This window comes from Erpetoichthys calabaricus, chromosome 4, assembly GCF_900747795.2.
Source record: "Erpetoichthys calabaricus chromosome 4, fErpCal1.3, whole genome shotgun sequence".
Lineage (NCBI taxonomy): Eukaryota > Metazoa > Chordata > Cladistia > Polypteriformes > Polypteridae > Erpetoichthys > Erpetoichthys calabaricus.
The window spans coordinates 181,204,354-181,217,118 of NC_041397.2; the positions used below are offsets into that span (position 1 = coordinate 181,204,354).

The window sequence follows — 12,765 nt, forward strand, 5'->3', positions numbered from 1 at the left end:
GATGTTGGGTCCAGTGGTGTAGCAAAGGATTGTGCAGATTGTGCAAAGCACAAGGGCCTGCGAGCTTGGAAGGCCCACTCGAGGCTGTATAGATTTTTTTTTTTAATTTTTAATTACTTAACTGAAACAGCGGTTTCACAGTCTCGACAGGGACATTCGGTCGGGAGGCAGCTGTCATCATGAAAAGTAAAAAAACTAATAATGATAACATAAAATAAATTTGTCCACTGGTCTATGCTATAAATTTGTTTTCTGTGTGATTTCAATAATTTTTATCATTTTTGTAGTAAAAAAATTGACCCATTTCCTCAACTCAGACTACACTATCCCTCACAAACTGGGTCTATGCATGCAATTGTCAGGTGCCTGTTGCTGTCTTTCTGTATGTCACCAATATAATGTTTGCAGACATGTTTATTATACTCCCTGACTTTCCACAGTCTGGCTAACATCTTTAATGAATAGGTGTGACAGATTTAGTCTTGCTGATCGGACATAGAGTAAAACCTCTGTGAAAAGGCACAAGGTGAGGCAGACTGTACCGTGCTGCACTAGAGGGGGCGGATGTGACCCCAACAGGTGCTTGTTGCTGCTGTTCTTCTACGCATACGCTCTAGGCGCCAATAAGTTAGCGATATCAGAAAGTCAAGTGCACTGCAGCGGTTTGTTTATTTTTATTCCGACTCACTGACAAAATATAAGATTAACATTTTTAAAACTAAAGGAAAATAAGGAGGACTTTTACAAGTGACTGAGATTTTTGTGGAGAATGATAGGTGTATGCTCTTCATTTATAAATAAAGGTAAGACCATAAACCATTGTCAATTTTATAAAAAAATGGGATCAGACTAAGAAAAAAAAAATCAAATATTTAAATTTTGACCTTAAATAAAATATTCTTTTGTTTTTCTTATCCTTTTGTTGAACAGTGTATTTAAATTGATTAAAGCATCAGAATTAAAAGCTTTTAAAAACAACTAAATATTTCAATTAAGGTCAAAATTTAAATCCCATTTTTTTTGTACACCACTCAATACTTTCATTTGTATTGAATGAATAAGAATTGTGGAATTGCAACGGCAAATTTAAAACACATGGAGAGTGTAGAGCGAATGTTCTCTCGCTGCTCTAAATGCAACATTCTTTCTTAGCCAAATATGTACCTTACCTATGTGTGTGTAAAGAATTCTGAGGAGATATGAAACATAACCAGTAGTCAATGTGCATGCTGCCAAATGAATAGGAATAAGCTACTCCTTTGGGTTCATATATTTGTAAATCTGACTGAAGGAGTCAGTCCCTCGCCAGCCACGAACCTCACCGCACGTCAGAGTCTCGATGCAGTGGCTTCAACTTTCAATGTCTTGTTACCATAAACTCTGAAATTAATGGCTGAGGACAGATTGTATGCTGCTGCCAATCTTCTCTCAGTTGAACACTATACTGTTGCACAGACATTTCACCTGCGTTTTCCACTGAATTATTGTCATTTTGTGCATGTTTTAAATCTATCCTGTCAACCAAGTAGACTGTTGCTGATAGATCACTGTGCATGTTGTCTACTTCCAGTGACGCTTGTACAGCTTACATGTTACTGCTGTCGTACCAGTGACTGTCACTGCGTGTGAACGATCATTCTCCAGGTTAAAACTCATCAAAAATGACCTCAAACACCACGTAGCAAGACAAGCTTAGTGGCTTGATTGTACTTTCAATTGAAAACGAGCATGCCAGACAATTTGAGTTGTCAAACATTTTTAGGCTTTTGCGCAACAGAAGGCACACAAGCAAGTTTTTTAAGGTACCTGCGGTGGCAACCCCTGACGGGAGCAGCCGAAATATGATTTGTGACTTGTCAGTCAGTTCCATTTTTGTAAGCTTTAACAGTTTAACATATCTATAATCTGTTTTTTGTGTACCTTAGTATGGCTTACTGTGCATTAGTGTAATTGCCATGAGGATTTGTGAGCGTGGCCACATTATGATGTCCATTTTCTCAGAACTTGTGTAAAACGGGTTCATTGTGTACTAGTATCCTGTCAGCATGTCTTGTTTTAATTTGCTACAATTGTTTCATTTTATAGCACAGAACAGTTTCTACCTTCTAGCTTACATTTTAATCATCTTCCTTCACAAAGTTGTCTTGGAAACGTAAGCGGGTCCACATTTTACATATATTTATGTATGACTACTACTACCCGCACCTCCCACATTCCATTCTCACAATTTATTTATTTTTATTATGGTGGCTGTAATAAAGCGATTTAAATTTGGAGAGCCGGTTTGTTTGTCACCAACGTGACACCAATGCCCAGCCGGCCCCTAGGAACTAGTTGCGACATAATTTACCAACAGTTATGCTAGACAGGAGAGGCCCACCTCAGGGTGCTGCAAAGGGTCTTTCAGCAAGTTAGCTACGCCACCGGTCGGGTCACCAAAGACCCGAGGTATATGTATATAATAGTGTTTCCGGGAAGTGCCATTTAGAACTGGATTAAGAAAACTCCAAAAACCTGCAACCAGTGCCCCAAATGAAAGAGCATGTAGCACAGGTAGAAACATTAAGTGGCATAGCGTCACTCAAGCCCAACAGTCTAGATAAGCTGGTCTTTCTATCCCCAAATCTGTGACAGTTCTCAGAATACTGAGTTAATAAAAGTAACATGATCTCTATGTCTGCACTACAAGTAGTACTAAAGTATCTGTTTGAGTGAGGAGTTTTTGGTGGTTGGTCCAGAAAAAAATAGTTATGTTATTTCACAAAGATTGTTTATAGTTTATAATACATAAATAAAAGCAAATTCTCTTTCTGGAAATTGTTTATTTGTCTGGTTAAATTTTGAAATACAGTGTAAAGTTTCCAATACACCTTTTGTACTGGTGCTCTATAGGCAAAGTTGTATTATCTTTATTAACATATATTTAAATATCCAAACAGTAAACATCATAATATCATGATATACTGGATAACTAGGTTCACCCGCCTTTTAAGACGACCGACTTTTACCCTCAATTTGTGTGCGCTCCATGTGTACATCAGGCATGTAAGTGTAGGGAATGAGAACATCAAAGTGCCCATTCGTAACATCTCCAGAAAACCTATGTTTTTTTATCCCCTTGAGTGCCTGTCCAAACTTGGAATGTAGGACTCCATAATAATATACTTGAAACTCATAGGGGAACAACTCTCCCTCTGCCATTAGCTCAGAAATGGTACCATAAGTTTGAGACTTTGACATTTCAGTGAGATACTGAAGCTCATTTGTATAAGAGATTCCTGACGGCATCATTGTAAATGGCTAAAAACCTTGACCAATTACTTAAAACATGTCGTACAATGTCAGACCGAATCTGTACCGCTAAAGACGGAGTTTCATGCACTAAATAAGCTACAGATGAGAATAAGCAAGCACCATCTCCCCTGATATTTACTACGCGGTGAGGCATTTGTACTCCATCAACATTAATTATTTCCAGAGACATAATTTTGTCTATTTTTCCAGCGCATTGTGCACAAAAGCAAGGGAACGATGGGAGCACCAGACCTCTGCTCACATCGCATCGCTTCGTACTGCAAGCCGCAAGTATTAAGTCTGTGATAAGCGGAATACTGCTACGCTTTGCACTCACAGGACGGAAGGACAATCTCGACTGCTTTTATATAGTAGGATTATCGTGATATTGCATTTTGTCAATATTGCCCAGCACTAGTATCAACTCAAAACAATAGATGCTTAATGTGCGCAGAGAAGTACAAGCAGGCTAAGACAACTGTTGCCCTTTTACTCCACAGGAGATTTATTTCTTCAGCTCACCTTAGGACATCTGCATTATGGTATGACAGGTGTACCACACAGTCGAACTCCCCAGCACAGATTGCACTGTACCCGAGGGTACTTGACTCTAGAAGCGAGAGCCCCACAGGGTAGGGGGATGCTGGGTGAATGATCGGAAGACCGTGTAAATCACATGAAATGTTTTTGTGCATTGCTTCTTGAAATATCATTCAAAAGGTGCAGTTTTGGCATTGAGTCTTTATAATGGACAGTAGACAATTGTGAAAATTGCGAGACCTGAAAGTGATACAGCTTGTTCTACAGTATCAATCTGTTGTTATAACATTGTGGCTTATCATCATATTACCATTAATGTAATGTGATGGTTATTGTTATGCAGAGTGGTTTGTCGTGGTGAAATGGACTTTTGTCACAAACATAATGTATTAAAGGTGTACTTTAATTTATGTTGTTCTGAAATGTTTCTTGTTGTTTGCAATCACCAGGTATGAGTTAATACTGTATTTAGGTTTAATTTAGGTTGGTTGAGACTACCTTGTTTTTCATACAAGTTTAACATTGTTCCAAAAGAAACCACTAATTAATATAAACAAAAATCATTAATGCAGACATATGTTGTAGCCTGCAGGGACTACTAGAATCATCATATTGGTCTGACTGAATGAATCAAATTAAAAATGAAGCATTTATAAAGTGCTTTAGAAGAGATTTCATAATACGGAGATACAGTGAAACCTTAATTATTGGTTAGTCGATTAACCATCAGTGCCAAAAAAAAAAAAAAACAACATTGCACATACCAATGCCTACTTACTACTGCACTACTTATTAAGTCAAGCTTCAAACAGCTAAGATCCAAAATGTACTTTGCTTTATGCGTTTTCCCCTACATTAACATAAAATGAATGGAGCTTATGTACATCATCCAATATTGTGTGTGTACTACTAACCACCAAACATTTACATTTAAATATGGTAGTGGAGGAGAAGCACCAAACATATGAATGAATACAAGTTAGACAATAAAATTATGTTTAATAAATTAATTTCAGCAGCTGAAAATGTAACTGAATCATTTAGACCACTCACCATTAAAAGCTCTAATAGAGAACTGATTAAAACTAAGTTTGCTCAGTAAATTTAGGATGTAAAAAAATGAGATTTTTTTTTAAAATAGTGCTACTTGGTACTCACTTTCATTGTCGGAACTGTCACTGCTGGTTATTGTCCTTAGACGTTTCATCCTTGTACATCCTAAAAATATTTTTACAATAGATTAAAATCATAAAGTACACTTTACACAGATATACAACATTTTCAGTTTGCTTGACTTAAAAAATATTATATTAAAAAAGACTGACTTAAAAACACAAACAATAAAGATGAAAAAATACTCTCAATTGGTTTGATAACCCTAATTAGGCTAGTTAGTCATTTAACAACAAAGTGAAAAACCACCACAATCCCATTATGTATAGTACGTACAAGCATAGAAACATGCACAAGTAACTAACTTTAACCGCAAAATGAACCCGAGTGAAAGGAGACATACTCACTTTAAGGAAAAGGATAAACTTGTAAACTAATATTCGATATCACATTTTACATTTTTTTAGGATGAAGTTGGAGGTGTGACTATTAACTAAAAGTCTAACACTGGTTGTTTCCAAATGATAGACTGAGAAATGATGAGCAAATCATCCGAGGATGATATTGAGAGACTAGGTCACTGCACCACAGACAGTGTGGTACCCTCACAAATGGTGTGTTGCTTTCCAAACAAGTCCTGGATTACTAAAGAGTAAGAGGCTCAAGAGTCTCCTGAATGAGAAGAGAGCATTCAAATCTGATAACAAAGAGACTCTGAGGGGTGTCCAGCAAGTGCTCAAGTAAAAAGCTACAGTAAGTGAAAAAGGGGAGCTAGAATAGAATACAAACTTACTCAAAATAACAGGAAAGGTGAGCCGTGCATAATCACTAGACTCAAGCAGTCTAGGGTCCAAGTGTCAGAATGGGGCAAAGTTAATACCCTGAACTAATTTTTGATAGATTTTTCCCTCCCACTGTACCCCAACCCCCCCCCTAACCCCCCATCAACATCTACAACCACTCCATCTGCAGTGTCCAGTAATGAATCTGTCTTTCATCATTAGTATGGGCAGTTCATAACTTATGGCTAAGTGAGGAGACAACTGAAAAGGCTAGAAAAACGAAAAACTGTGGGACAAGATGGAGTCCGTTCTCAAGCTCTTAAAAGGCTGTTTTGACCAAGTTTGTGGTAGCCTCTTTTACCTGTTCAGTCTGTCATTAAGGCTGCAAATATAACACTGCAATGGAAACTATCCTGCATTGCTCCAGTTTTTGAATTCACCAGAGCTCATAAAACCATATAGCTATCCCTGTAAAAGGGTGAGCTCATAGATATGCCAGGATATGCCTATGGTGTCCTGGATAATGTACTGCAAGGGACATGCAGTTTGTGAGACTCAAGGACTGTGTATCTCATTACAGATATGAGCAAAACTGAAGCACCTTCCTCCTTCTCTTCACTCTGTACACCTCAGACTACAAATACAACACTAAGTCATTTCATTTGCAGAAATTATCTGATGATTCTGCACTGTATTGAGATGGGGGATGAGACCAAGGATATGAATCAGATTGAGAACTTGGTTTCTTGGTGTAGAAAGAACTATGCGCAACTTAACATCAGCAAAACCGATTATTCAGAGTTGATGTAGAGATGGTGCACTGCTACAAGTACTTTGGGTTCCACAATATTGACAGGCTGGACTGGTCTTTTAAAACAGAGGAACTATATAAGAAAGGGCAGAGCAGACTTTTTTCTTCATGACATACTCCCTTCACATATTTTACAACTCTATAAAGGTCTGTGTGCCTTATTTAAGCTGTGGTGAGCTGGACCAGTAACATCACTTCAACAGAGGCTCACTGAATCAATAAGCTAATTAAAAGGGCAGGCACAGGCAGTGGAAGAGAGAATGAAGACAAAAGTATGACCCATTATGAACAATGCTGCACAGTTTCAGCCAAAGAACTATTTAGCAGAAATGTGTCAAATACTGCAACACACTTGTATAATGCCTTACTGACACTGTAATTGCAAAGTCAGAAGTTTTTTCTTTTTAGTAATTATGATCTTTATTTGGTTGTTGTCATAAATAAATAAAATAAATAAATACATACATTTTATATTAATGAGCTTAAGTAAAATAAACAAAATTCCCCATTTTTACAATTATAATAAGCAAAAAACAATATCTTTCAATAAAATAATTGTTCCTACACAAAGGACAATGCAAAGAAAAACAAATTACAGACTTTAAAATTACCTCTGCACTAATTCTTTAGCCATTATCACTTTGAAAACACCACAGCCACCTATAGCATATTCCCTGTTGTTAGGAGAAAAGCCATCTGAGCTGCTACTAATGTATAAGGGTGTCTTACAGTATATTGCATACCACTTCCTTTTTTCCCCAGTGTATTTTTTTCCTCCCTCTTTTATTCCGCCCACATAAATCACATTAAGAAACTTTCTTATTTTCACCTCCGTAACATATCCCGTGTTCACTCCTTCCTCTCCTTCTCTAATGCAGAGAAACTTGTCCATGCTTTTATCACATCCCGCATCAATTATTGTAATTCCCTACTGGCAGGTGCCCCTTCTAATCTTATATCACAGCTACAGCTTATTCAAAACTCAGCTGCAAGAGTCCTTACTCGAACCAGCAGCAGCGAGCACATCATACCCATCCTGCTCCGTCTTCACTGGCTCCCTGTGTCTTACAGAATCGAATATAAAATCCTACCAATAACATACAAAGCCTTAAATAACCTCGCGCTAAACTACATCAGTGACCTTCTCCATCACTATGTGCCTGCCCATCCACTAAGGTCCTCTGATTCTGGCAATCTTGTTGTGCCCCACACTAATCTACACTCCATGGGTGACAGGGCCTTCAGCTGTATAGCGCCCAGACTCTGGAATGACCTACTGAAATTAATCAGGTCAGCTGACTCCATGAATTCTTTTAAAAAACAACTCAAAACTCATCTGTTCAGGAAGGCTTATAGCTCTACTTGACTTTATTACCCTTCTCTCAGTTTACTTCTCTGTCAAGATGCTCATGTAAAATGTATGTGTGTGCGCAAGACCATCAATTATGTTGTCTGTTAGGCTTTTTCTCTGAATTCACTGTCGTATTCTTCTTTATTTATTAATCTGGTTTGTACAACGCTATATACTGTATACCCTGCCGTTCTCTCTTATATTCTGTAAGTGCCTTGAGCATGGAAAAAGGCGCTATATAAATAAAATGTATTATTATTATTATTATTATTATAAGTCACATTATAGTTTAGTAAATCATATGCTGGTTAGTTTGTAAATTAGAGGTCAGGTGGGGTGTATCTATCCCTGAGGAAATTGGATATAGTACAGACAATCTATTTTGACAAGACAGATGTTTTTCACAACATACAGGGATACTTTTATGATTAAAGTTTTCAGGCAGAGCTTCCCATTATTAGAACGATTACCTGACCAATAAATAACATCATGGTATCCAAAAATCACACATGGAGCTACTGGCATAAAAGACATGCTGCCAGAGGTTGACAGGAATGGAGAGACACTTTCATCTGAAAAAATCCACCTGGCTGGAAACTAAGAATTGTGTTTAACACTAAATTTGAATGATAAAAAATGAATGTGTAGGGTATCTCAAAAACCCATACTGTCAAATATTTTTAATTGCATTTTTATACCCCAATTTAGATTTGTTCATCAACAAAAACTGCATATCAGGGATCATAACTTCTTACACCCATGGAGGCTTCATATGTCAGACAATACTCTTTTCTGTCAAAGAATCAGTTATTCACAAATCAACTTTTTGTTTTTGTGACAATTATTTGTATTCTGTCAAAAACTCATAAAATGATGTTTTCTCTGACCATGTTACTCTTAATACTCTGAATTAGAATATGAGAGTTCACCCAATGATGTAATACTCCTTAACTATGTTACTTATTTCTAAGTCTCTACATACACCGGCGTATAACTAAGTTAAGCACCAAACCATTGAACTCCTCAAGAAAATGAAGTTGCCACAGGCCGATGTCCTATTCATAGAAGAATTGTACAAGCCACTGAGGATCTTCAAAATATTTAAAAAGTGGGAAATCTGCAGATTTAGATAGCCATACAACAGAATTTTATAAAAAGCTATTTGTTACAAAGGTCTCGGTCGATGAAAATAATAGGTATTGCACTTTTAACAAAGGAACCGTTCTTAATTTTTTTGTACATTCCTATGATGAAGCCAGAAGCAATTCCTCAAAAACAGAAACTCTTTGCTTAATTGAGTTTGGATTTTATATACTGTACTCTGTATTTGAATTGAAGTCTCTGAGGCAAAGTTTTTTTTTTTTTTTTGTTTAAATCAAAATTCAGTTGTTTTACTGCACTTTTAAAAGAGAGCAACAAGTCAAGTTAAGCTGGGGAGCATGCACTGGTACAATGCGTTGCAGCACCCACCACACGTTTAAACAGCTCGGGATCCCAGTTGGCAACCCCCAAAGCATACACGCGGTCCAGTCCCACCCTCCGGAAATGACCTTCTATCTGCCGTAGTCAGGTGTTACGTGGGTGACCCCTTGGCCTAGTCTAGCCACTCAGGTCCCCAACAATGAGGATCCTACGTGCTGGATCACCCTCGGGGAATTGCGCCACATGGCCGTAGTGCCGTAATTGACGCTCCCTCACAATGCAGGTAATGTGCCTCATTTGGGACTCCATGAGCCAAACCAAAATGGTACCCAAGGATTTTCCGGAGAGACACAGTACCAAAGCAGTCCAATCTTCGTCTCAGGTCACTGGATAGCGTCCATGTCTCGCAACCATATAGCAAGACAGGAAGCACCAGGATTCTGAAGACTTGGACCTTCATCCTTTTGCATAGATATCTGGACGGCCACACACCCCTTTCCAGATACCTCATGACCCCCCCCAAGCCCCCCTGCTCTCCCAATCCATCTACTGACTTCATAGGAAGAGTCACCAGAGACATCAATGTCACTGCCAAGGTAAGTAAACTTCTCAACAAGGTTGACACTCTCTCTGCAGACAGATACACTGCTGATGACTGTGCCTAAGAGGTCATTAAAGGCCTGAACCTTGGTTTTTATCCGGGACACTCAAGACTCTCTTGAAAGCCCCGATCAGAGCCTCCATTGACTCTGCGAAGATCACAGCATCATCATCAAAGTCAAGAGCAGTCAATCTTTTTTCACCAACAGATGCCTCACAGCTGCTTGAGCCCATGACCTTGCCCAACACCCAGTCCATACAAGCATTGAACAGAGTAGGAGCAGGAACACACCCCTGACAAACCCCAGAATCAACTGGGAAAAACACAGAGGTTCTACCTCCACTCTGCACAGCACTCATGGAGAGCAACCACAAACAAAAAACAAACACCACCACATTTCTAGCACAGGCCAACCTTACTACTGAATAATAATGTAAATGTTGACAGGTTTTTAACAATAAAAAGACGAATACATCTTTATAATGTCACAAGATGAAACTGGATTTATTAAAAGCACACATCAAACCTACAATGATTATTTAATGTAGTATATACTCTTTCAGTAACAAGAACAAAAGATCCTGCTATTTTCCAATGAACAAAGGTTTATAAATATGTAAATGGGAGATATTTCTTTATTGTTCTATACAAATTTATTTTCAGACACAATATATATTCTTGGATCAAATAATTATATTCTATTCCAGAAGCCACTGATCAAATAAATATAAGCTCCAAAGATTTCATATTAGAATTAGAAACCAGACAGAGACCCAATTTTAAGACACTGCTTTCTGCAGTTGCTATGAAAATACACAAAGACAGGGGACTGAACAAGAATGAACTTTTTATTCAGTTGGTATACTACTTTTCATCAAAAGGACCAATCACATCATTGCCATCTGAGGTAAATCTGAATACCTTCATTCCTACACCAGAGAGGTTAGTAGTAATTCCAGCAATAGTTGTTTTAGACTCAATTGATCCTGTTCAAGCTATACCAGGTTGTTGGTCTGCTATTCTCAGATTCTGTGCAACGGTTCACATGTAATTATTTTCTTTTACAACACAAACTGCTTACATCTGTTTCATAGCTTTTTCAAGTATTCATGTTTGTTTAGTGATAGCTGAACGGCTTAAAACAATCAGAAGAACAATAAGCAAACCCAGGACTAAACGTTTACAATAATCGTGTGTGCAAAGGCAATGGAACAGGAAATTGTTAATAGAACAGGTGGTTGCAAGCAAAGTATTGTTCTCAGGGCTTAGTTAAATTTTAGAAATAAAACATAGGTTTCCCCCGAGGGTTAGAGAAAATATATATTTGATAAAAGTGAATGCTGAAAATGCAATACAACAGGTTATATAAGCAGTAAGAAATTGAATATATGGACTTCATAGTAATTCTGGAGAAACGTACAAAATACTCCATTAAGACAATCATACAAACATAGTATACTATGTAAAGGGACAAAGTATTTTTGATTGTCTTCCAATGTGCAATATGAACTTAAAATTAAACTTTTTAGAAAGAAAAAAAAAAAAAAAAACACTGAACATATGAGATTAAACTGCAACTAATGCAGTAACACTCTTGCTGTATTTAACACTCAACACACATAAAATTGCTAATGTAATTATAAAAGATGAAACTAAGAGAGGATGAGTGGAGAATGGTATCTGTCATCTTGCTAGATTAGATACTTTCTCTGTTCTGAATGGTCTTCTACTTTTATTCTACCTGACATTAATTGTACTCCGTGTGCCTTCATGTAAAGGTACCATCATTTGTTTAGAACTTTTTCAACTTTTTTCATTAGTTTCACTTTTATTTCAGAACTTCTGTAAAAACAATATTTGTAATCTTGCGAGTCCCAATATGCTGAATCTTTTTAATGAGGTCAGGATAGGTTTCTCTGTTTGGAATTTCAGCACAGACAAAACGATCTACATCATCAGCAGTCAATAATTTTTTTTTACAAAGTAAAAAAGTAAGTAGAGTTCTGCATTGGACTCCTGTCTGTAAAGTCGTGCTATTTTCCTCTACATTTCCAAAAGTACATGGGGTTACAAAGGTGATACCCCAGCTTTTGTCTAGGTTTTTGTACAAGGGCTAGACAGAACGATTTTGACTCCTGGGGTAAAGTTAGCTTTTAAAATAAGCAGACAAATAAATATATATACATTGTGGCATGCGGTTGGGGGTGGCACCCAGCCGGGACGCCCAGGAGGAGAGCTTGTGCCTCATCCAGACAACGAGGGGGCGACTGCCCTGGTTCCTTTGGGGGCCACGGGTACAGAGCTAGGGGAGCTCAACCCTATAGGGGCCCGTGGTCACCGCCAGGGGGCGCCCCAGTGCCTGGAGAGCCCTGGACCTCAGCACTTCTGCCACACCCGGAAGTGCTAGGGGGAAGAAGACTGGAGTCGGGCGGAGGTGGACCTAAGTCTTGGAGGCGAGGAGTGGAGGCGGCCTGAAGGAAGCAGGCACTGGAAGGAGAGACCTGGACTTTGGGGGATTGGTGCTGGAGGCATTGGGTTTGTGCACTGAACTGTAAATATTGTACATAATAAACGTGTGTTGGGTGACGTAACAATGTCCGTCTGTCTGTGTCCGGGCTGCTTCTCACAACATTAACAAAGTAACTAATAAATGCATGTGCAGTAAACTCCATTTTTGAAATTCTCAAGATTCTTTATTTGTCACATGCATAGTTATACAGGACAACACGCAGTGAAATGCATCCTGATCCGCTTATATAAAACTGTGAAAAGTTAGAAGAATATCAGTTAGATTAACAAAAAGTCATAGATTGAAAGATAACAGTATAGTAGAACATAATAAGTAAAATTA

At 38.1% G+C, this 12,765-nt stretch overlaps 1 protein-coding gene across 2 annotated transcripts in view; it reads right to left on the bottom strand.

Moving 5' to 3' along the window:
* Nucleotides 1-12,765, bottom strand: part of jade3 (jade family PHD finger 3) — an 82,300-nt gene that overhangs the window by 47,553 nt on the left and 21,982 nt on the right. Inside the window, exon 2 of one of the 2 annotated variants that reach the window (XM_028800018.2) lies at nt 4,993-5,052. In XM_028800018.2, the coding sequence (XP_028655851.2) occupies nt 4,993-5,041 (49 nt within the window). In that variant the 5' untranslated portion in view covers nt 5,042-5,052. Of the gene's footprint in view, nt 1-4,992; nt 5,141-12,765 lie in introns of those variants that run through there. The other variant, XM_051927092.1, reaches the window with a different exon arrangement.